The sequence below is a fragment of the Halyomorpha halys genome, unplaced genomic scaffold (assembly GCF_000696795.3).
Source record: "Halyomorpha halys isolate HHAL.00 unplaced genomic scaffold, Hhal_1.1 Scaffold374.1, whole genome shotgun sequence".
Classification (NCBI taxonomy): domain Eukaryota; kingdom Metazoa; phylum Arthropoda; class Insecta; order Hemiptera; family Pentatomidae; genus Halyomorpha; species Halyomorpha halys.
Window position 1 is genome coordinate 316,758 of NW_027112597.1, and position 27,132 is coordinate 343,889.

At 30.0% G+C, this 27,132-nt stretch overlaps 1 protein-coding gene across 4 annotated transcripts in view; it reads left to right on the plus strand.

Moving 5' to 3' along the window:
• Window positions 1–27,132, plus strand: part of LOC106681918 (mediator of RNA polymerase II transcription subunit 15) — a 220,052-nt gene that overhangs the window by 102,908 nt on the left and 90,012 nt on the right. The window contains exon 1 of one of the 4 annotated variants that reach the window (XM_014422501.2): window positions 9,883–9,954. The exons of the other annotated variants lie outside the window; for them this stretch is intronic. Coding sequence (XP_014277987.1) covers window positions 9,936–9,954 — 19 coding nt within the window. The 5' untranslated portion in view covers window positions 9,883–9,935. Of the gene's footprint in view, window positions 1–9,882; window positions 9,955–27,132 lie in introns of those variants that run through there. 4 annotated transcript variants of the gene reach the window in all.

Here is a 27,132-nt window from a genome sequence, read left to right on the forward strand (position 1 = left end):
AGAGAGAGAGAGAGAGAGAGAGAGAGAGAGAGAGAGAGAGAGAGAGAGAGAGAGAGACTTGTGTTTTTGTTAGGAACTGTAAAAAAAAAGTATCGATACACCTTTTAAAACAATAAAAGTTTTTTTCAATCTAGGTTTTTCTTCTAGTTGATTTAGATATTTTTGTGAGAACTTCTTCTTATCAATATCTTTATTTCATACATTTTATCGACAACGTTTCGGAGTGCTTCCCCCACTACCATTAGTTACATTGTCATTTTTACTTTGCCTTACTGTATGTGAAATATACAATAAGAAAAAGTATTGTGATCGGAATTCTAGTTTTCCGAACAAAGCGTCTTTGAGGTTCAAAAAGTCTTTTTCTAAAGTACCTTTAATTTTGTTTATGAAAAAAAGAAATAATAACCATTTCTTATAGTTGGCAATGATAAACAATTGATTAGTAAAAAATCTTAAAGAGTTTTAGGAAAAGCCAATCAAAATTTATATTTGTTGAATAACGATAGGTGGGTTCTGCAAGAGGAAATGACTTCGATAAACATGAAAATTAACTCGGAAAAGACCAAGCATAGGGAAAACAATCCCGAAGAATAATGAGGATGATCAGAGCGAACGGAGAAAGACTAGAGCAGGTCCAGAATTTCAAATATCTAAGCGCTCATCTCAACGAAAGCGGCTACATTGATGAGGAAGTTTCTCAAAGAATCAATGCAGCTGGAAGAATATTTAGTTTTCTTCGAAGGGGTTTCCTGGGAAAAAGGGAGGTGGCGAGAAAAACTAAAATAATGATCTACAAATCGACGTTTCTACCTATTCTGTCCTACTCTTCCTAATCGTAGACCCTCACCTCGAAACACAAGAGCAGGATCTAATCCATGAAGAAGAGGTACCTTCGTAAGGTTGAAGGAAGGACACGACGAGATAGAGTACGGAACAGTACCATTCGGACAACCTCGAAGTTAAACCGGCTGAGAGCATCCTAGAGGGGCACAAGTTTAGACGGTTCAGACACCTCCTTCGGAGGGACCAGAAGAGAACTGCCAGAAAGACATATCAGACTCGCGTGGAGGGAAGAATGCCAAGAGGAAGATCACGCATTTCCTGCTATGAGAGTGCTAAGCAGGCGTTCAGGAGAAGGGAAATGGTCCAAGAGAGATATCTGGTCCAGACTCTGCAAATTGTAACCCCACATTGCGCAAGCGGTAAAGGGAATAAAATTATTATGATGATGATTGTGAACGATGGGTGGGAATTCACTTCGAGACAACCTTGAAATACGTATTTTAATAGGGAAAAAATGTTTTGTTTTTTTTATAATTAAACAACTTCGAATGGTTCTTTTACTCTAAACTAAGTTTATTTCAGTTCTCCAAGTTTCGGCTCTTAGGTCATTATCAAAGAGACAACCTGATTATTGATTTGCCACAATTCATTAAAAAACGTTTTGTATTACAGGCCAATTGCCCATGTCAAACAATAAAAATGTATAATTTCAAAGTATCAACACCTGTTATTAAAAATGTTTTCTTCAAACCAAATCACTGTAGCACTATTAAAAACAAATAATTCATATTTCTGTTTTAATCTATTTTTTATTACAATTAATTAAGTGGCACTTTCGTTCAACAAATTGTTATGGTTTTTTATTTTAAGAATTTATTATAAGATGTAATGGTTTGCATTGATATAATTCTTTCTTAATCATATCACACAAATATATTATAAGTATTGTTTAAACGAAATGTTAGAAAAAGGTAGATATAATAACAGATAGGTGTGGTTACTTTATAAAACTGTTCTACTTCAAACCTCGTTTACCAGGAGTCAGTTTTCTGTTGTGCCAATACTGTTGTAAAAATAAAAGACTTTCGATAGAACAGGAGTTTGGCATATCCTACTATTCTTCAAAGGGAAAGTGGTGCCAAAAAAGTGGAATTGATTTCAGCTTTACGCTATTATAATCTTAACTGAAATAACAGCTACCGACGATTAGCTCCTACTCCTGTGTCACGCCCTTGGAGTTCATATTAAGACCCACCTTTTTGGCTTCACCTTTCCTGGCAGCTTATCCTCTCCCTTACAATCTCCAAGGGTAATTATAGATTTCAGATTCAGAAATAATCACATCACAACAATATATAACATAGCAATAACTGAAGAACAGTATTCCCCCTCCCGTGTCGATTGTTTACAGGTTTACAGATAATAAGCTGTCACAGTTCACTGTCAAGGCGTATGTAGTTAATCTGAATGTACTTACATTAAATGTACTGTTATCTATTAGACCAGGTATAATGCGACAGTAGTGCCAAGATATGGTCAATACTATCATGTCTGCTATGATCATACATTTTAGCACCATGACTTCAAATGTTACTCCATTAGCTTTAAACTATCACGGTGTTAACGGATCTTTATGCTATTTTTAGACCCCTACGTTTGGACACTTTTGCTCTTGCCAACTTATCATTTAGGTAGTAGCTGTCATTGTATATCCTGATAGTACAAATAGGTGTGTATTAATTAATAAAGATAAAAACGGAACAACAACCTTTTGAGAGAACTTTAAATTCCATTGTTTATCCTATAGATAGATATTTAAATGCTTTCGAAAATTTGTTTTGTTTTCCCCCATTAACAAAGAAACACGACTTCCACTCTTCAAGGCCCAAAGAAGAAGGAATTTCATGTAAAAAAGACAACATAAGGAATGTAGACTCCTCGCTGATAAGGCTAAGGCACCCCAATTTATTTTAGTTAGTTATCCATTAAAATCCCCAATTGGAATAATAACGATGTTGAGTTGTTGTTAGAAAGTGGTGTGGGTATTTGGGACTGGTTCTGAGGACTGAGAGCCGGGACTGGCTTTCCCACGATGGGATGACTGCTGTCTTTGGAGCAAGGCAGCAGTCTACAACTATATAATATTATTCCCCCTCCCCTCCCGGTTATTAGCCACTACCGTATTAGTAATCTTGTCACTTCACTGCCTCTGTCAGCCCGGCTTAGTTTGTAAACTTGAGTCTTTATTAGTTCACTTCCGTTTCACAACTTGTCCTGATTGGATCGTTGTAGAATATTTAAAAAAAAAATGGCAAGGAAGTGGAGATGAGAAAATCTGTCAATTAGCACTTCATGCTACATCTGCTAATTAAAAATATATATGGTATTTCCTCTCACACGCCTTTCTTTACCGGAAGCTATATAACATTGTATTGTCCAATACAAAAATTACTTGCTGTATAATTTCTAAAATTGGTCCGATCATGATATTCTTTTAAAAAAAACTAATGCAAATTTGTAGGCAATTTAATTACCATTTAAACTGGAATATTCCAGAAGTTGTTTACCTATGGAATAAATCGAAAAAACAATAAATAGTGAACGCGTTTCGATAAGAACCTGCGTGGAATGATTCAAATTTCAACAAAGTCCAAGAAACTGTATATTTGTTATCCTGCTCAGATTTGAATTTTTTTTGTTTATTTGATAAAAATTCTATTAATTTTCAAGTGATCTTATTTATAATTCCCCATAAAATATATACTTTAGGGTTATCCACTAATAATAGATTCTTATCGTCAATATTCTTTCCTTGGAGATTAATTTTGTGGAATAAAAGTTTAAAAAAAAAATTGTATACGTTTCATTAAAATCATTTAAATACTTTTATTTAATCTAGTAAAATTGCTAGTTAACCTAACTTTAATTACAAACTCATTTATTTCAATGGATTCTGATGTAAAACTGTTTGAAAAAGACGATGATAAAAAGTTTACCATTCCCTTTGGGAGTTTAATATGGCAGCCGTATAGTTTTAGGTTTATAGTATAATTATTAAAATTATATATTATAATATAATATAGTGTAATAATTATAATTCCTAAATGATTAAAGTAGCTAGCCTGTATAAGTAGGTAAACTTTAAAGGATTAAATTCCACTTTTTTTTTCTTCTTTTTTTTTAAATAACAAGCACATGTTTGGAAGTATGTTCATTATATCATATTTATTTGAAAGAAAACCTATTTAACCTGATGATGGTGTCCAGTGCCTGTGTAGTTAGAATAAATGGATTTCAAAAATTGTTTTTTATTTACCTCCAGAAATCAAAAGTTTACCCATTAAAGGTTTGTTTTGTTTTTTTCGCTCACATCAAAATGATTTTTTTGAAGAATATTTTTTTTAATTTTATTTACAAATTTTCTAAAGCTAATTTCCAATCTCGCTTATAAAATATTTTTTTTTATCTTGACAAAAGAAAGAAACAGTGAATACTCTTAAAAAATTACAAAATAGCTGTAAGTTTTGAATTATTTCATCAGCATACCACCGAAAGTTCATTTATTGAAGAAAAAACTAAAATTTTATTCAGGGTTTAGTAATTTGAGGGAGCGCGGTGGAATTTCAAGGACTCGAGTTAGAATCCCGGTGGGCAGAAAATTCTTTTCTGTTACACTAGGGGTATTCGTGATCTTTAGTTTAACATGTTAAAGCGTGTTAAATGGAAAAATTCATGTTAAATGGAGAAATATTTCCTTCTTTTACCATATTAAAACGATATAACATATAACATGGTTGGGGGTCTATTACTAGGTCTGCTAAATGGAGAATGACGTTACGCAACAGACCAGCTGAGCTCGTCACCATTTTATTTGTTGTGTTAGGCTACTTGCTTGTAGTTTGTGTTTGTATTGTTTTGGATTTTTTTATAACTAATAAAGCAATGGATGACAATAATAATAATATAATGACATTTGTTAATTTGCTCATCTTGATTCTCTTCCTTACAAGTTAGAACATCAACAAGGCACTCAGTGGCCAAACTTCGACTTTTCACTCAATTTAGGCATGATTTAATAAATTACTTTAACAAAAACTTAAAAGTAAACAATAACATGAAGTTACAAAACAAGTTGCTCTGAAAATCCAATAGGATCTCTTACGCATTTAAACTTCGACATGACTTTAAATAGGGCTGCTCACAATCCTATACTTATAACATTTAATAAGGTAAAACATTTTACATTTAACACACCACGATGAATACCCCTACTGTAGCCGTGAGTGAACGCTGTGTGTTCTGGACCGCCTCCTGAGGTCCACCTAGCCTCATAAATTAATTAACCCTTAATTGCGTTATAATCTGAAGGTCAAGCGTCATTCTGACCAAATCACCTCCTTGTACAACCGTTGGTCTAGTAACAGTACTTCCTTACAAAGTACTGCACCTTACCCTTGATGGGTTGTAGCGGTACGGATTTATTTTTTTTTTTTAGATTTTTAGTTTATTATTTTGAAAACTACCTACCGAACGAAAAACAGTATCAAACCCTCTTTTAAAGTAGAATAAATTTGCTAAAATGTATTTATATTAAATCTGCTTTTGACGTGCATTTGTCTATGAGGCCTCAATTAATAAAGGCCATAATAAATTCACACAATGTAAATTTTTTGTTGCTAAAAAAAATATTGGTTTTTGAAAAAACTTTTATCTTGGAAAATATTTAACTTTAGAAGTTCTATTAGGTCTCAATTTGAATTTCATTGAATTCATTATAAAGTAGTTTATAATATTTCAGCTACTTATTATACTTTAGGGATCATTAGCAATGAACGCAAAAATATGCTCTATATCCCCGGGATGGGTAAACTTTTTAACAGTTTAAATGAGCATCAGGGGTTACATTAATTTACATTTAATTCTAGATTAAAAAAAAATTTAATTTATTTTCACTTGGCTACTTAAAAAAACAACATGTATTTTGCCTCATTTGAAAACAAAATTCATCATTTAGTAAATTTTATTTTCGGATATTACCTATTTTATGGTTACTTTTTTTTTTTAAATTTATTTTCCTTCCTTTTATTATTCACAAGTTATAAATAACTTTATACTATACTTTTGATACATGGAATATATTCCATACATGGAGCACGTAGAGACAGAAAAATGAGGAAAAGAAAGAAAATTACTAAAAATTGATGTAAAAAAATAATCTATAGAATATAGCAAATTGTTAATTTACATTTTAGTGCACTTGCTCAGCCTCCACTGGCCCATTACCAGTGATGCGGCGAGAGGGATGCGCTGGAATCTCTTGAGCTCTTCTCTACCCCTCACACGTGGGGGATAGAGTGGGCTCAGGTATCCTCAGGTCGATTGTGTTTTATTGTATATATTATTTTCTTTATTTATTTTTCATACAGATAGTTTGATTATGTTCATCTTGTCTATTCTTTTGTTTGTATATATTTTAAGAGTTTTTTTTTTTATTATTTTTATTTATTTATTTTTTTTATTTTAGTATGTATGAGATCATCCATCACTATTACCTATTGCCCACAACTGTGTGGCAGATTGTAATATCTATCAATAAATAAATCTATCCAAACAAAAAAAAAATTTACAACATATCTCCAAGCCCATGTTTTTGTCGTAGTTATTTAAAAACACCACTGTTTCCTGTTACTATTAGTCTATTATGTTAGAAGTTATATATGGTTTTGTTCCTCAAGTATCAAGACATATATCATCTTGCGTTATCATTCCATTATTGATCCGATGAAATATGTCTGTACAAGACAGTCTTCGTGCGATTAGCCCAAATTACTTTCCATAAATTACAAGTTTTGAACAGAAGAATATAACTGTTGACTTGAAAGAATGAACCATAACGCCTATTCATGTTGTCATTCTTAGTTATTTACAAGTGGTTGTTAATCTTAGATCCGCTTTGTCACAATTGTCAATCTGACAACGGTAAATGAGATTGAAAATAAGTACTATCTTACGCCTTTAACACGGGTGTAATTATCACTAAATGATTTGTTCTTGTTGTTTCTATTACTTTATTTTTATATTATTCATTGTAGAAAAAACAAAGTGAACACATACTAGTGGTTCTTAGATATAACATAGCATATATTATACGAAACATTAATTAATACATTTGGCTAGGCTATCCTTATCATGTAATTTTTCTTTCCATTTCTTCATCAACAATTACGACAGTCATAATTGTGAGAAATGCTTCTCATTGTATTGTATGGCAACTGGCTGTTGCGGAACTTAGCTGTTAATTAGCTTATAACTTAATTCTAAGAAAAACATTAACTCTGAAGAATATGTATCCCATGAATCCAACGAACATGGACGACATAGATAGACAAGAAAGAACTTAAAATACAGAAATATTGTAATAATGTAGAGTGTTCAATAATATGAAAAAATACTTTTTGTTTTGTATGTAAATAAAATTAATTTTGTCCTTTTTTAATGTAATATACATGAGAAGTTTGTTTTTCTCAAAGCTCATTGAGGGGAACACTTTATTGCAAGTTTAATAAAAATTGTTTGAACCGTATTAATGATTCAGTTTATAGAAATACATGTTTCCAGTTATACAGAAACATCACGGACCGAAACACTACCAAACAAAAAAAAAAAGAAGCAACAAAATCAGTATATCCGTTCAAGAGATAACAATGGCAGAAACACACAAAACATTAGCTGAATATTTTGTACTCTAAGGGCTCTGCAACGTAAAGATCTTTTGAAAAAATGGATACCGAATATTTGACTCAATTACAATTCCTTCATCATCCAGGTACCTCTAGTTAGGGGGCATAACCCTAATCTCCTTCAAAGCAAAAGTGAAGCCAAAAAGGTCACGTCGACGGTGCTCATGTTTACATTGAAGTTAATAGGAATGTCCTCCATTGAAATCTGAACTGAAGAGAAGGCAGCCAGTGTTGGCTCGTACTCTTCCCCTCCTCTACCACCCCCCTGGTTTACCATAAGGCATTTTTGGTTTCAGTTTTCCCTCTATTACACTCCTACATGCTCTCTGGTAAGTAAACCACAGATGTAACAAACAATTTTAAACTGCCCCAGGCATTGGCTGCTTTCTGTGCTGGTTAGCAGTCTGTTGTTTAGTTTACTTGCTAACATTGATTGATTGCAGTGCTAGAAACAAAGTAGATAGTATTTAATAAATAGTATTTTTTCAAAAGCCTTCTTTTGAGCATGTTATCCTAAATCGTCTGTTCTCTTAAAAAAATTGTCATGAAATTTTTCTGATTCAATAATATATATACACCTATTATCGTAGCCGATAAGAGACTACTAAAATAATGATATGAAAAACATTAACTATTATTCCTCCTCCCCTCTCCCCAAGCCCCGACAAAGGTCATTCGTAACTTAATAATTAGTTATTTTTCCTTTCCTACGGACTCGTGTGAAAGAATAGGAGTGATAGATGTGACCAAGGTCACGTTCACAGATTCTGGTTTACTACAAAATTTCAGAGTTGTCGAAATCACTAAAATTTCTGTTTTCTTTATCCATGAAAGTGAATTTTTCAAAATACATAACTTGAAATATCTTACAGTATGTTCCACCACGATAAAAATTATTTGAAATAATTCTTGGAAACTTATCTTTACCAATTAAAACCAGAATACAGTGAACACTTTTTTCAGTAATATTTTTAAATTTACAAAATGAGAATTAAATTGCTCATAGCAAGTAGAACAGTAGTAAACCATTACAATAAAATTATTTTGTGTCTATGAGAAAGATGTATTTCCCTAAACTGTATTATTACCAAAATGAGTGTAAAGTGATTCATGAAATTTATCCTAGTGGAAGTTAAAAAGTGCCCCCTGTTTTGAGAATGAGCATATAGCTTATTTTTTAAAAAATAATTTGACCTTAAATTCAATCTTTGGAAACAACGATTTTCCTACTTGGCTAGGTTACCAAAGTCATCAAATATAACATTTTAAGCTAAGTAAACTTTCCTAATCAATTCCTTTTTTTTATTCTTAGTTGACGTTATGATTATAACAGCCGTCAGTGCTGAACGTTTTCTCAGATATGCAATTTCAATACACCAATTTGTTTGTAAGGGGTTTTTTTTTTAAGGCCGATAGAACTTGAAATTGTAAAAAATAACACAAAAAATTAAATTGTAATCAAAATTTTTTTTTTATTCGAAAGATCAATACGTGACATTAACATTTGAAAATGATTTCGGGCATATGGGCACCGCGGCTGTTCTTGACGAAGCGCATTCTGTAAAATTGTGTTCAGCGATGAGGCGCATTTTTGGCTTAACGGGTTTGTTAATAAGCAAAATATGGTCGTGCGATTTGACACCTCTCGATTATTTCCTGTGGGGCTACGTGAAGTCACTGGTTTATGCTGATAAACCAGCAACAATTGACGCCTTGGAGGCCAGCATTGTTCGTGTTATTCGTGACATACGGCCAGCAGTGCTCGAAAAAGTGGCCCAAAATTGGACCAAAATGTTAATGTCACGTATTGATCTTTCGAATAAAAAAAAAATTTTGATTACAATTTAATTTTTTGTGTTATTTTTTACAATTTCAAGTTCTATCGGGCTTAAAAAAACACCCTATGTTTTTTATTCTGTGTACGAAGCAAACTAAATATTGACAGAAAATATATTTTGTCAATAACAAGAATTAATATTTAACTTGAGTACAATATTTTATTAATCACCGTTCTTCCCGAATACTGAAATCCTGAATAATTTTACTATATGATGAGGATGCACAATGTCTTAATATAGATTGTTCTATTATATTCTTTTGAGGATTATTATCTGTTGGCAAAACAAAACTATGGCGTCGTATGCTTATTTCTATATCATTTACATAAAAATACGGAAGAGGCATGCAAAATTAAGTTACAGCTCTAGTAACCACTCCTGTGGTACTTCCTCCACTTCTTGAATGGCTTGCCGCCAGATCCCAACGGCCTAGTTACATCCTGCGTACCAGGACTTGATAACGTACAAACGCCCCCCCGCCTGACACCTGCTCTACGCTGGTGGGGGCCGGGCACCTGTTGCACGGCTCAGTCAGTTCAGTGAGTGAGACAAGTGCGATACATACTCTTATCACATGCCACCTTATCCATACCGTGAGTCCATTATTATTAATTATTGTTTTTTATTTATATTAATAATTATGATATTTTATATTGCACATAAAAGACGAATGAATCATTCTTACGAAATATCTTACTAAAAGTTTTGTCCTTGAAATATTTTTTAGTATCATTCTTAACGTCGGTTGAACATGCAATTTCTTGTAGCAAAGAGAACTCCCAGTTATATACACTTTTGAGGTAATCCAAAAATCAAGGTTTTTTAACAAATTAAAATTCTACGATTTTGTTTTATTTCAAAATTTAAATTTTGACTCTCATTACAAACGAACATTTTTATTAAAAATTGAACCTATTTATATGTGATGTTCTAATAATAATTTTTTTATAATTATCTTCCAAAAGTGGAAAAAAATATTGCTTATTCTGTTTGCTTATATCATTCCTGTTGGTGCTCCATTTGTAACTTTGAAATCGATACACTAAAATCTATATATTCATTTCCAATAATAAAATGATATTTGAAATCAAAAGCTGGACAATACGTAAGCAATCTTTTTAAGATAATTTCTTCATTATTAAGAATTCAATTACAAGAAAATAAAACAAAATTTGAATACTAGTTTTTCCAGTGACTTAAACCTTGGGGAACGTATTGTACTCGAGCCAAGATCCCTTGTTCGAGAGAAAAGAATCACGCATATCCGTCTATGAGCTTTTATCGTGCTCAACCATCCGTATACCATTCATGGTACAATCATTCTTAGCACTGAAGTATAACTAGGTTAAATTATTAAAATTAATTAATAAATTGTTAAAAATATTCTGCACACACAGTATACATACATTTTACTTTTCATACAAGTAAGCATAATATGTTTCACCAAAAAATTATTGGATAATAGTGGAGCCAAAAAAATATCTGGAGTGATGAGTATATGAGTAATTGAGTTTCTGAAAAGTGGTTACAATATAACCTCAACCATCTTTGCACAACCGTTGGTTTAGAAACAGTAGGTTTTAATAGTCCAAGTTTTTTTTTTTAAATATATATATAATTTCTTTGAAATACATAAACCTACCTACTTTGAATTGAAGTTGGGACTTGGATCAACTATGTAGTTTTATTATAAGTTTTTATATTACTCAAATAGTCTTTGAAGCTATTTGATGTCGTCAGAGTAGAACAACATTGGCCAGGAAACCTTTATTTGGCACCCCAATTTCCTTGAGAGAAAAATTAACGGGTTTTGTCAGAATGGAAAAAATGGTTTGATTGATGGCTTCCTTGGCTAATTAAACCTTCCAAAAAGTGTACGTAACATCATACAGAGAACAAATAATGAATGGAAACACAGTGGTGAAGTTAAGAATCAATAAGCTCTTTACTCATACGTCGCCTATTTCCCCTTACAAGTGACAGAACTTTGAGGGTGTCTAAAAAATAAATGGATATGTTTAACTATTCCAATGCACCTAGCTTCATTTGAACTATTGCTTAGTCACAAAATAAATAAGAATTGCCCTTTTGCCGAAATCTTACTCGTTATAATTATTTTGTTGAAGGTGTATTGAGGTTTCAGTAAGCTCCTTCATTTAAGCTCTGTTTTACTCTATGACGGAACGAAAAAGATAAGTAAAAACACTGGATTCATATTTTATTTCAACTGTATATGCATCGTTACAAAATACATGTATTTTTGAAAAACGTATTCTAAATTATATCTATGATCCACATTTTAGTATTGTGTGTTAGGGATCAATGACACCTAAAGGTATATAAAATCTATGAAACTAAGTTGTTTTTTTAATGTAAAATTCACATTCTCCTATAATTTAGACACAATATTATTGTTACATGTCAGTTACAAAAAAGAGATAAATAATATTTACTTAGAATCTTACAGGTATTACAGAGTAAGGTGGATTCTATTTAAGTCTACCAACAGTTGATAAAACTCACTTATGATAATGATTTATTAAAATTGAAATTTAAACATTTACCTCCCAAATCCACTAGTTTCTAACATTGCCTTCTCTTTCAGTCCTGACCATCCTCAGAGGCACCTGAAAAGAGGATGGTAACGAGACCTGTTAATGTAAAACGTTATTAGAGTGCTACCAATGATTAGTTTATCTACACGCCTTTATCACTCCATTATAAGAGATCAAATTTACTAAATATATAATGTAATATTCAGTTATAAATTTCAATAAAGATATTTTAAAAAAAATACATTACAACAGTTACATAACTCCTTCCCAATTGTTTCACATTATTTCTAATGGCTGTTAACCGTTGAGTGAATTTATGATAATTATTATTTTATAAAAACAAAAAAATCGACAGTGAAATTTGTTTTCACTATTTAGTCTGTGGTGTTAAGGCCTTCATTAGGAACATTCTTCTGGTTATAAATCGAGATCAAGTCATCTGGATGTAAAAGATGTAGAACACTCCAAGTGTTTCTCCTGTATCGTCTTGACATGATCTCACTTTATTCTCTTTTTCCTGGTGGAGGTTTACAACGTAGAGAAAACTTAGCATGTTAGTAATTAGGATTGTTGGCGAAATTACCCTTTTATGACATCTGAAAAACGTTTCGGGCAGCTTGCCCGTTATCCAGTTCATTGTTCTACAAAAACAAAAAATAAAGCACAATCAATCAAAAATTTTTTAAAATTGTACATTTAATTTCAAATAAATAAGTTAAAATTAATTATTAGTTATTTAGATGAAGTGCTGGGCATATATCAAAAATATTATAAAACAACTTAATTTTAACTTATGAAATTCACTGTATGATTTTAAAAACTGTTAATTGTGCATTACTATTATTTTAAAACATTAACTAGATGATGTACATACTCCCCAAAACCTTGTTCGGTTATTAAAATAAATAATAATGCGATAAAAAAATACTTTTTTACATAAAACGAAAATAAAATATCTTATTATAATATTATAATTTTGACCATACTTCTTAAGATTTAGAATTAAACTTTTTTAAATTTTATATTATTTAGGAAATATTTTTCTCCCCTTTTGATTATTTCGGTACCTTCATTATAAAATAAAAATTGGATTCATTATTTCACTCACATAGGAATGTTTTGAATTTTTTTACCGCATTCTTAAGAATTATATTTAAACTTATGTTTAAAATTTTATATTATTCAGTTAATATTTCACTCTCCTTTTTAATTACTTATGTACCTTCATTACTAAAAATCGAATATCAAATCTAAATCGAATACATTATGTCCGGTATCTCTCCTTGTAATGTTTGCATTATTTAGCTAAAACCAGATGAGCTCGATTTACATATAGAAAGAAAAGGAGAAGGAACTATTCCGGTAAGGTAGGAAGAATCAGTGCGTTACTGAATCTAAAACGTTCATGCCCTCTTTAACGGTTTTCCAACTAATCTCATGCTTTTATTTATTTTTCTCCTGGGATTCATCCCTATCTTCCGGAACAGCGAATGCTATACTGCGTCCTAACGTAAGAAGTGGAAAACCAACAAAATAATAGCTATACTTTGAGATCACACACAATTCACCAAACTTGGAATGTTGTATGTTCTACGTGACTTATTAATTGTCATCTATGAAATCTAACAAATGGTTCCTAGCAATTACAGCTGACTAAACATTTTCGGTGCACGGATAGCAGGCTATGATTAACTAAGAAAAAAATCTATGTTCAGTCCTGGTTTGTTCCACCTCTAATTACTGATCATAATGTTAGGTTTAATTAAGGAGGGAAATAAATCTTGTTTGGAAGGAAGAAAGGAATTCGGATCCCTATTGTTCCAGCTAATAGTGGTGTAGGATGCTCGTTGAATTAACCCACGAATTGTGTTTATTCCCCGTCGCATCTATTCTTCTCAGGTCGCGTAGAAGTTTCAATCGTTCGATGACCCGATTTCTCCAATCCAAGGTTAGTTTCTTCGATTGAAGCCTATAAGAAAGAAAAAAAAAAGGAAACCGATTAATCTTTTATTAACCCAGTGACATTTTGACACAGTTCAGTTTAATTCTTAACGCTGTTTATGTTACCCTAAATATAGGTTTGGTTATATAATAAATCAGTGGACCTTTGTAAATCATCACAAATAAGTGAAACATGAATCAACTCTTCTTAGCTATTTGTCAATCAGTTCCGTACCTTGTGGACTTCGTGGAGTATCGCAAAAGGAAATAATAAAAAAATTGATTATTTTTTTTTTAATTCTATGAATATTAGTTGTTTTTGTTTGTTATTTTTTTTTACATAACTATTTTTATTTTTTTTAAAATAATTTATTTTTATTATATAAAGTTGTTCAATGATTATAATATTATGAATTGGAATAAGTCAAGTTCTTTTAACAATTGATAATGTAAACCACCACATTGCCAATTGTTATAACAACCACGTAAGACCCACTAGGCCGATCTGGTAATAAAAAAATTATAAAATTAAAAATTAAGAAATATAAAAAAATTACTCTTTGGTGCGTTGACATTCTGCTTTCAAATACTTCAGTACCTTTGTACATCTCAGGTGGTTTTATGAAATATCTTATTTTTTTTTAACAGAGGCCGTTGGTGCATAACATGAGTATTATATCATTTTATTTAATAATCAATAAAAATGAATTCTTTGCTGAATATAATTTCTTTCACTGAACCAAATTTTTTATTGCTAAGAAGACATTCAGTATCGAGACATCATTAAACACGTTTTTGGTTTGTTGTATAATGAACCTCTTTAGTCGAGCAAGATAATCCAAACTAATCCTCCTCCTCAAAATTTGAGGTTTTATGTTTCAAGATACGTAGGATCCAAACAAAAATCGAATAATATTTTTTGCTAAAAAATTTGAATTCCATTTTCTTAAAAAAAAAAAAATTGAAATTGGACCATTATTACTAATAACATATAACATTTTAAATGTACTCTCATGTTTTTACAAGTTAATATTCAGGCAGATTCATGAGGAAACCCATTTACTTTTTTATTTGTTTTTCGAATGACTCGAAGACTAAACATTTTCCGAAAAATTCTACGTACTCATTTTCCTCCTTTACCAAGATAAATTAGTTGCTATTAAAAATCTATATAGGGCCAATATTGATCTGTATTAGACCAATATAGCAAACCTTTTTGGTAGTGGACTTAGCACCAGAAAAGGTTAGGAAAGTTGTGTGACTAGACATGCTAGATATTTTATTATTTCGTATTTACTGATGTAATAAATAAGTAATAAGTTACATAATTTACCTATTTAAGTAACAGTCAAAATCTAGAAAAGGGTTATAGATCGATAAATAATTAAATATTAATATAAATAGACAATACCCTTCAAAATTAAAGTTACCTTAATTGCTAATTTAAATTTAATTTATTATTTAATGAATTATTATTGTATTTATTTATATTTAGTTAATGTCGTTTACAAAATTGACCTTTCATATAACCACTTAGAATTGGAATTCATAACTAGCTAATCTATTGATTTATACGCATGAATTTGGGTCAATAACTACAATTACTCTAGTATGTTAATAGGTTTAAATATATATCTATAATTCTACTATAATTACAACTACTTACCTTAGTAATTAAGGAATTTTTTTGACAAGCTTATTAATCTCGAAAACTAACCATCGGAAACTTGTTGGACCAATTGATATCGCCACTACGCCAAGCTGAATACATATATAAATATATTCCGTCAAGGAACATGTAGCACATTAATTCTAAATTTTATGATTATTGATTGATAGTGATAGTGGAAGATGTAGAATATCTTCCTGCGTCATCTTTGAAATTATATTCTAATCCTCAATTTTTCAAAAAATATTGAAAGTTTCTTAAGTAAAAAAGATAAAGTTTTTACTATATTTAATTTTAGATGAGCATTATTTTTTTTTATTCAAATGATGAGTGCAAATAACATTATTTTTTCAGGTAATATATAAGTTATGTAGCTTATTCCGAATTTCATTTCATAATTTTCATTTATGGGTATTTTTTCTTTTGTAATCTTCTTAAGTTAAGTTTCCTATTAAGGGTGGGCACATGCTTCACTTTTGCTCACATGCCGAGAATATAAATATAATTTTCTTCTTTGCTGAAGAGAATCAATTATCATAATTTTTAAATTAGAGCTTCGTGATATAAAAAACAGAATAACTCACAGGACCAATTAAATTCAATACTTTTAAGATTAAAAAAAACATAAGAGCGTAACTGGCAAAATCAATTAAATTTAATATTTTTTATATATCAGGAATTTAAATCCAGTTTCTCCCTTCAGGTGAGATGGAGTGAATAAGTGCAATAAAGGCTGGAAACAGAGGAAGCAGGGCAAGAAATAAAAATGAGAATTGAATAGAAGTCACGCTCTTGTTCTAGAGATCGTGAACCCGATGAACGTGTTGCCTAAGAGCCAGTAATTTGGGAACAGATTCTTCGACAAGGCGCCGCAATAGATTTTAGTTTTATTTTTTTCGTATTTCATATTTTTTCGATTGAAAAATGTTAAAAATGTAATTATAGCGTATATACAATACCTTTCATATATTTACTGAACTTTGTAGTAAGTTTATAAGTCTAAAAAGAAAACTTTGGAACTAAATGTTAACAAATTAAAGTGGTGGCAGATCAGTATTAACTATTATTCATATCATTGTTACGAGACTTTTCGTAACTGAAGTTCAAAGTTTATGAATATGAACCAAAACAAAATAAAGATTTGTCAACCCAGCTCGATGGTTTGCGTGCTTGTTCGTCAATCCCATATCTTCAAAGTGTTCCAGTTAATTATGTTTTTAATTCATGGGTAAGTTTACTGTATCAATAAATTTCTTTTGTAATTGAAAAGATAACATGAAATATGATGAAATAAATTATTCGGTGAGTACAATTAGCCCTTTTAACGCCTTCCAATTTTCAGACAACTGTCCAGCTTTACACTCAGAAGTGTGAGGAAAATAGTTCTGAGGAAAAAATCTTCAAATAGTGAAATACGTGAAAAAAAAAGTTATGCAGTTAAAATATACATGTACATAAAAAATAAAATATTGATAAAACTTTAGTTCTCCCTAAAAATATAAATTACTTATTTCAATTAATTATTTAGCCAAACAGAGAATTTTAGGGCTAGTTTTTAGTTCAATTTGATAATAATTACCAGTTTGTATAAAAATAACAGAAGTGTAGGACTCCAATAGGAGTCTTGGCCGGAAAAAAAAAATAAGAGAATTTATTTTTGTTATCTTTTCAATTCACGCTGGATGGTTTGATTCCTAGCAGCCTACTTCAAATTTCTTATTATATTACTCTGAATGTTATTACAGTTTTAACATTTTTTCTTTCGTTTTTACCTTTTCTAATAAAAAAAATAATACTATAGATAAATCTTTGCAGTAAAGCTGAAATGAAATGAATGAAATGTAACAAACAAAACATTAATAGCTGAATAAATTAATTCCATATATAATTGTTTTATAAGGCCAAGTTATAATATAACTTCTTATTTAGATTGTTGCTAAAATGACATTATTCTACTTAATTTTATTAATTATACATAGATATATATGTGTATATATTTTATATTTTTTTGGATCACGAGGATCTGTCAATATGACAACTGTATTGAGGCGTTGTCATGCCCTACAATGAAAAACATTTTTTTTTTAACAATTAGTTTAAGAAATTCTTTGTTCTAAAAAAAAGGGCAAAAAAACAAAAATATATATCTTTAACAATCAAGAAAAAGTTATCAATATACATATATATAAAAATTCATAATATATATATTCGAATTAAATATTTTAACTAGTGCCACTTAAATAAGAATTGAGTTTTGATTGACCTGAGGTGAATATAACATTGAGGTTAATTTCCTAAAAAATAAAAAAAAGAAAAACCTATAAAGATAATAAAATAATCTTTAGAAGAACAAACTATTAAAATGATTGTTCCTTATAAAAATTAATTTTCAATGGATAATATCTGTGTTTCTGCTGCCTTTAAAATATTGGACACACGTTACATATCAGCTACATAATGCTTCAAAGCGTTTAATTGTTATGAAAACTTTAGTTACTCAATCAGTCAAGTAAAAGTTCTTTTGCCTTAGGACAAGAAATGGTCCTTTATTATTGAACACCTGTCTATGTGTTTCATGTTTCATTTTATATATGGTCATTTTTATGATTTAAAATATATTTTGATCCACAATTTATTTCATAGATGGGTGAAGCACATATTAACCTCAAGAACTTTTTTTCCTTTGAGAAACTCGTCTCGATAAAGAGTACTCGTTTTTATTTTCAGGTAATAGCTTTGCCTAAAAATAATATAAAATTTAGCTTATAAAAAGCGTGCTTCGGTATTCTGTTGCCTGTACTTTTATTTTTACTGGGTTTTTATTTCTTCTAAATGTTATACATGTAATTTTGTTTATTTTTTTTCTACCGAGTTCCTGTCAATTAGTGTTGAGCGAATTCTCGAATAATTTATTAGACATAAACACATACTTTTTTTCATTTTTTTTATAACCTTCAATTTTCCTTCTCAATTTGCAGTAACATGAATAAAAAAACTGGATAATAAAACTTTCCAGCGTTATTGTGAGGTAGTACTTTATCAAGTTGTATGTCATTTTTAAAAATAAAATAATTATTATAATTCTGTTAAATAATTAAGTTATTATTCTTTTCGTTACACGCCAAGTCCTCATGGAATATCCCGTTAATCGTTGAACGCTAACTTAAAGTAACAGTAAAACATTAAAAATTACTGTTAGCTGATGGAATGTTATTATTATTTATTTAATAATCATTGTCGTCATTATAGAGATTTGAGATTTTCACACATGTTTGCTTTTTCTTGTTAAAGCGAAATATAGTGCTAACCTCTATCGGGCTGCCGAATCAACTGTAAAAAAATAAATAAATAAAATACTAGTTATTATAAAGATTTCCAATTTTCATGTTTAATCACTTTAATATTCTGTTGGAACTTGGCTAGAGCGGAACCGGATATTTTTATCGGTTTTTATTTCCCATTATCCTTCAAAATATCTGTCAAGAATTGGTTAGCGATAATAATTCTAAACAAAACAAGTTTCTAATCATCAAGCCCTTTCTAGTTCAACTTAATGCTTGATTATAAAAACAGTGATATGATATTTTTATATCTTCAAATTAGGATACTAAATCATACATCTGTCATAAATGTTGTAAAATTATACTATATCTACATTATTGCTTGATTCTAAGGAATGTACTTTAATAATGTATTGGATTTGGCTTAATGTAAGATGCTTAAATTTGAGGGTTATTTTAAGAAATTAATTTTAGATAAATTTCATATATTTTTTTCTTTTCCTGTAATAAACTTTCTCCAAAAGATTCCCAAAAAATATTCTGATATTTCATTTGAATCTTTATGTACTAATAATTTAAATATAATTTTTAAAAAAATTGTTAACAATTTATCCTGTGTGCAATTAATTTTAATCTCCAAACCAGACTTAACACTTCTCCAATTATTTATTTAATACTAAAAATTATATTTTACGATTTAGAAAACCATTTGACATAAAATATTGGAACATTTTGGCAAATAACGATCCAGTTTTAGCTGGGCCAGTGGTTCCGGTTCCTAGCGGTTGGCTAGCTTCGATATCCAAGAAAGATAACAAAGCATCTAAATCTACAAATAGCCTGGAGCCTATCAAGTCATCTTGTAAAAAAATAAAAATAATAAATAAAGGTTCAACGAAATAGGTTTTTTGAGAGATAATTTATTTTATTAACTACTTATTCAGAACAGAACGGTCAGACAAATTTGTTTTAATTTATGAAAATAGTTTTTGAAAATAAAATATACTTTTTCAATAATCTACTGCTACAAGGGCAGGCCTTGAGGTATAGACTTCTTTTTTCTATCCGTTGACTGGAAAAAATACATGTACACATCATTAGTGTCCTGGTTGGAGATACATTTCTCCTTCTAATGATCTACTAATTAACGTTATGGAAATTTAGTGAAAGACCAGGGGAAAGAAATGTAATCAACAGGAATTACATTTATTTGTTGAACTTTTTTTTCCAAGTGTTGTATTTATATTGAGAGAAGATCGATATCACTGATAATAATTTTCTACATTGTAGTTTTTAATACTTAGTGGTGGTAACTAAAGTAAAAATTTAGAGACCTCAGAAATCCAGGGACTTTAGTGACTTATCTTAGACTTATCTTCAAAGGGGAATTTATTTATCGATTATATTCAGAACAAGACCTCCTTTCACTCATTATGACATTTACTTTATTTAGTTAATTTGTGTAATATATGGACTGAGGTAATATGAAAACGATACTTACTACATTATAATAAGAGTTTATTATTCCACATAAAATGAAAAGCAAAAACTCAATTAATAATAATAGGATAATTTTATAATAATTACTTATGTTAAGTGTCCATTATAACTCTAGTAGATTTTCAACTATCTTTTATTTACAACAATTATTTTTTATATATAATTTTTTATTAGGGCTTAGTGGACCTTACATATTTATAAGAATTCGATTTACTACTAACAATCCTCCGAACTGCCGGAATTGCAATAACAATTTAACAATAAGCCATGTTTTCCAACGATGGCCCTATTTTACACCACACCTCAATAGCTTGGGACTAAGCCAAGATATCTCAAAAACCCTTGGAGAGGATGATAAGGCATTAGCATTGGTGTTTCAGTTTTTTAAATCACAAAATTTACTGACAAGAATATAACTTGATCGGAAGGGAAAAAAAAAAATAAAATAAAATAAAATAAATAAATAAAATAATCAAATTAAAAAATAAGTAAGATTTAACGAATATTAGCAAAATTAAATAAAATATAAATGGCGTTGATGACCAATGAAGTTTGGCGCCACTAAACAACCAAACAAACAAACTACCAACAATTGATAATATGGGGCATATAACTTAATGCAATTACAATGAATTGTACAATAGTAACTTGTACTTTAGTAGTATTTAACTCCTATAATATCACAAATAGTCTTCCCTATTATGAAAAAAATAAGTATTAGTGTAATTAACACGTTGTTTCTATACTTGTATTTTGAACTAATACTATTAGCTTTCATTATGAAAAAAAAGGGCCCTGGTAGTAACAATAAATGAAATTTTGAAAAACGTTAAAAATAATTCAGAACAGTCTTCTTCCCTAATTTCTGTGAAAGTTTTTAGTAATGCAATCTAAATTCGATATTATTGCTTACCTTGACAAAATAAGTATTTATAAATTAGGAAAATTTCAAAAAATTCATGACATTGTTTATTGCACAAGTCGACAACTGAAAATTTGATTCGATAATTTTGACTGATTCAATTTCTAAACTGCTTAACTCGCGCCTTCTATCCTAAAAACTTTAAAGTTAGAATTAAAAAACTATTATACTTCCCACTGTTCTTTAAGGATGTGAGACGTGGCCTCTTAGGCTTGAGGATGAACTGCGCCTTAAGGTTTTCGAAAATGAAGTATTACGTAGAATATTCGGACCGAAAAAGGATGGATTAACGGGAGAATTTAGAAGACTTCACAACACTGAATTAAGGGACCTACACCAGATAAATATAATTCAAGTTATAGCATTGCGGCGTAAAAGATGGGCGTGTAAGGTTGTAGGGATTAGTAACGAGCGGATCCCTAAAATGTTAATAAACACTGAACCAACGGGTAAACGGCCGAGGGGTAGACCGAAACGTAGATTACAGGATTGCGTTAAAACTGATTTAGTAAAATTGGGTTTGGAGTGGCATCACTGGAGGGATGTATGTTTATGCCATTGGTGGTATAGGCATCGAACCATCGGGTTCGTTAGGCTTTTATTATTATTATTATTAAAATATGAAGTTGATCGGTTGAATAACCTAGGTGCTATAAGAAAGACTTTTGTGCCTCAAAACTTTATTAGTATAACTCATCATGAATTCGCAAAAAATCTGTACGTGATGGAAGAAAACTGAGTTCATGTTCGGTTTCAACTTACCAAAAAAATGAGCAAAAATTTTCCAATCAAATTTCAAAAACTACCATTTCGTAGACCATTTTATTTTTTTCTCAGAACATTGTTTTTTATTTTTCCTTTCCTTCCATTTTCCCTCAATATCTCTGCGTACCTTTTTTTATTTCTTCTGTCCACGCGAACCCTTTTTCGAATTTCTCTTTCCCACAAGAACCTTGATTTCCTTCAGTCTTTCTTTTATCCTTCTCCGTCCAGACAGTCCTGGTCTGTTATTCCGAGTCTTTCCATTTCTTCCTTCATCTGCCTGATATATCCTCCTGAGCTTTCGTATCCTCAGATTTTTTGGAATATTTTCTTGTTTCGTGTTTCCGGAGCCATTCTTACCACATGTCCGTGGAATTTCAGACCTGTGTAATTGGATAAAATATTTTATTTTTTATTTTTATATATTTGTTCAAATAACATTTTGACTATATAGGTTTTTCTAAAGTGACATTTTTATTATTTGATAATTTATTGTTTCAAAAAAAAAAAATCAAGTATTTGTTAAAACTTGCCATTTTGTATTAGACTTATGTTTCAAAAATATATATATATACTCTAATTGTCAAAGTGAACATGTACCTTTCTCAGTAGTTTCACGTTAGCGTACATACTTGTACAAAATATTATTATCGATCACGTTGATTCTTCGAAAGTTTGTCCATTCTTTAAAATTAAAAAGAGAAAAATAAAAATCTTAAAATAAAATCGGCCAATGGAAAGCACCTAAGCTCGGGTGTCCACGCTGACATAGCGGGCACTGACATGAGAAATTGCCAAAGATGGCCGCTGCCTCTGATGGACAATTTTCCGCCTCCACACTCCCATTACAATAGCGATTCAAATTTACTTCCAACGGGGATTTCGCTACGGTATATTTTTGGTTCTGTTATAATCCTGAAAGTGTGCCCCTTTCGGTGTGTGAAGTATTGAAACTATGATTTTTATTCTCATATGTTATTTATAATAGATGTTTTTGTGATCTATATGAATTGAAAGAGTTTTATATAAAAAGACAGCGCTCTCGGTAAGAGAAAATCAGCTGTATCATTGGTGAAAAACTACCTGTTCTGTTCCATAACGGAGAAAATCTAAGTTTTCTAGTTGACATGGCTAATTGGTGAAAGAAGGATCCATATGCCAGAATCGTTCATTTTTTTTTTTTTTACAAAAGCTGTCTGTTTTCTTTTTTTTCTACTCAAACGCCTCATAGGCACAAATATTTTTATGTATCGAAAAGGATCCAATATTATCTGTATTTTCATGATAATGTCTACCGAGTAATTGAAAATATTTTATCAACTGCATATTTAATATTTAGAAAATGGTGTGATATTCTTTTAGGACGGCAAAATTGTTTGTTATTAAAAAAATTAAAAATATATTATGAAAAAAAATTAACTACTAACTAACGTCATTGTTTATTTATTTATTATGTGTACTTTTAGTTCATTTTCTTATGTTATTCCTGTTTCTTACTCTGTTTTGAAGTCAAAAACATTTTGTGTCACTATTCGACTGTGGCTTTCATTTAGTTTGGGTTTATTATAAGGCTAATAATGTTTAGTCTTATTTTACAACAAAATATTTTATTTAATCATTATTATTTAAAATTATTTATATCAAAGCATTGAAGAGAATAGTTACGGATTATTCTTTTTTTTTTATGATAACAAATGTATGTACAATAACTGTAACTGTAAATAAAAATACGAAATAACGAATATGGAGCAAAGTAAGCTAAAATCCTTGAAAAATATGAATATATTTAAATTTAAGTTGGTTTATATGAGAAGATGGTTAGGGGTGCGGTCACAATATGAAAGAAATATGTTGAAAGAGCTTATTTAATAGTGACAACGTTTCGGCCAGAATTTCTAGCCTTCATCAGGGCTGCTAGTAGGAAATCGGAAAGCTAAGTGGCATATGTTTAATTTAATCATTTTAAATTAATTTGAATTGTTTCTAATTGTCCCATAACGTAAAAAATTATTTCGTACATGGTGATATATTTAACAGTATAAAATATGTATTCATATGAAAATTTTAGTCCCACTTATCATAATTGTAGCTACGAATCATGAAAAAACATATAAATTGATTATTAACTAAAAGTAAAAATTCATATTTTTTTTCCATAAACATGGTGTGTACTTGGTTTGTGCATTGCTCATTTCTGGCATAAAATGATCTGAAAAAGTTTCTCTTAGAAAAGATACTCATAATTTATTCTTTTTTTATGCCCTAAAACTATGAAAAAGTTTTAGCGAAAAAAAGTAGGTGTGGACGATGACAAAGAAGTGATGAGTTTCCTTTATGTTGTGGTCTCAAACTGTGTCAATCTGTCATCGATTCTATAACCCTTCGTGTCGTAAAGACGCATTCCCGCTTCTCGAAACGACATCTAATAAAAAAAAACATTTTCGTTATGTTAGAATTCCACGCTTCGTTATGTCATAATGATGAAATCTACGGAAGGTAGTTAGTGAGAAAATATATGGAATCATCATGGCCAACACTCAAAATAAAGGAAATTTAACTTACTATAAAGTAGTTTATGACACTTATCTTCATAGGGGTAGTAGTTTTTATGATATTCGTATATGAATATAAATTTGGCAAATGAAAATTTTTCGGAACAACTAACTATAAATCAATTTATTTTAGTGAATTTCATGTAAACTATTACTCATACGAAGATAAACATCATAAACTACTTTATAGCTCATTAAACTGGCTTTAATTTGAGTGCTAATAGACATGTGTACGTCAAATGGTTTTTGAGATATAAATTTTTAAAAATAAATTCATTAACTATCTTTCAGTACGTCCCAAACATTTTTATGAAATGTTGCTTTTTAAAAAGCTATATCTCGAAAACTATTTAATATAAATAACTCTATTAGGACTCTTATTTTAGCAAATTTACTCTTCTTTAAATGGCGTTCTCTTAGGTTTTCTTGTGTTGTTCATACTTTTTAAGATATAGAGCTCCGAATGAAAAATTAGTTTTTTTTTATCGCTTTGAAACATCCGCCATTTTTAATTCCCACTACCTATACTTGGCAGATTCATCAATTTTTACTATTAATTATACATAGCTTTCATTAAAGTAATCAAAAATTGGGGTGAGATAACTGCCTTTTTTCTCCTCTTGGGCTCTTGTACTAAAAGGAGTGGCTTATGATAGAAGTATTCTGTTTGTCCGGATCGGCCGAAATTGGAAGGCGGCAGTACAGGGAAAAGTGGCTGTCTGGAACTGAGCTACTTCTAACTTGGGAGTTTATTGCCATAATATTATTGTATTAGTGCCAAATAATAATTTCACGCTACAACAATCAAGAAGTCATGAGTGGTTAAATTCTTCTTATCAATTAATCACATAAAATCTATAGTTATTAATATTTAGATTTTTATTTTTCGTAACCTCCTGTATTATTATATTCATACAATACATACATAATGGAAATGATAAATGTATACCAGTATAATAGTGCCTTAATGTTCATATTTTAGGCATAATGTGATTTAATTACTAATAATTTAATTAAATTCTCTTTGAGAGAGAGATATAAATAATCTATTTAATAAACAATTCTGCAAAAATATATTGGGTTATAAGACACTATATAAGACAGCGTACCCGTGAGTCATTTAGCTATGACATAAAGTAAATAGCAAATATATAATATTTTTTCTCTTTTTTCAATATAACTAAATATCACTATTAAATTAATTTTTTTTATTTGTCAATGTTATATTTTTTTGTCTTGTTTCCCACTGTATCCTCTCAATTCCACTCTCATATTTCTCTTTTCTAGTGATCTATCAAAAACATTTACAAGCCTTTTTTTTTTTTTTATTTATAGACTAAATAAAAACGAAGCTATGGTTAAATGAAAATGATAAAATAATATAAAATTATAATAGTAGTAGTAAATTTAAAAACTCATAAATAATTTTAAAACTACTAAAGGTTCTGTTTATATACTAAGTTCTTGTTTTTTTAAATTTTTATTTATACTGTCGTAGTTTAAGTAGTAAAAATAATAAACTACATACAATGTTTTTTATTCTGAGAAATAAACCATTATGATGATATTTTTTAACAACTGTGAGAATTGAAATAAATTCCAAAATATTTATTCGATTATAATTTTTAATATGGATCAATTAACGTAATTGTCTTCGATAACCCACTTCTGACTAATCGATATTCCTATATCGATGGCTTACCTCACCGTGGTGCTAAGTATATTTCTATTAAATTTAGGGAAAATACAATTTAAGTTCTTCTATTATTTTTTTTTTACTAAACGGAATTGGATTTTATGCCTACAAAGAGAAAACCTTTAGTTGTAATGTTCCTAAAGTTAGTAGAAACGTAATTAGCTAATTTCTGAAGTAAGCCACCGATATATTGACAATTTTTCAATAATAAATTTTTATTATAATATTACTATTTTTTATTATAATATTTCTAATTTTTCATTTAATTACATTGGCAATGTTATGAAAGGAAAATAATTTTATTCTTTTTCTTTTATAAAGAAATTTTATGAAACATATCTAGTTTAAACAAAAAAAAAAGTTTTATACGTAGACAGAATAACCACGTCAATTAGTTACTGTTAGTTATGTAGGCACAATGAAGGCTGGGCTGGACCTACCAGTTTTTTCTTGCAGACGATGGTTCTCATCTTGAAAACACTTGGAGGAACCTGATTTTCTTTCCTAGCGGCTGCTGACTGAGTCAATCACTCGAGCACGGATTACAATAACGCCTATAGCGGCCCTAACAGTATTCGCTATTCAGGGAGATCCTCTTTAGTCTTACAGCGGTGCATCATGGCGTAGAAGTTGCCGCGTCACCATCCTAGAGTGTTGCTATTGATGATTTTCTTTTAGGCAACAGTTTTGCGGTTGTGCATGGAAGAGGTCGCATCTAGGGCGAGGGGTTAGTGCTCCATAGGGGTTCTTCTACTTCTTTAAGAAAAAGATTTCCTAACCCACTACCATATCTGATGTTCGTGGCGTGATGGTGTGGTTAGGTTTCGCAAGCAATGTACCTTTTGTATTTTGACACTTTAGACCTTTATCACTATTAAAAATATGTATATACA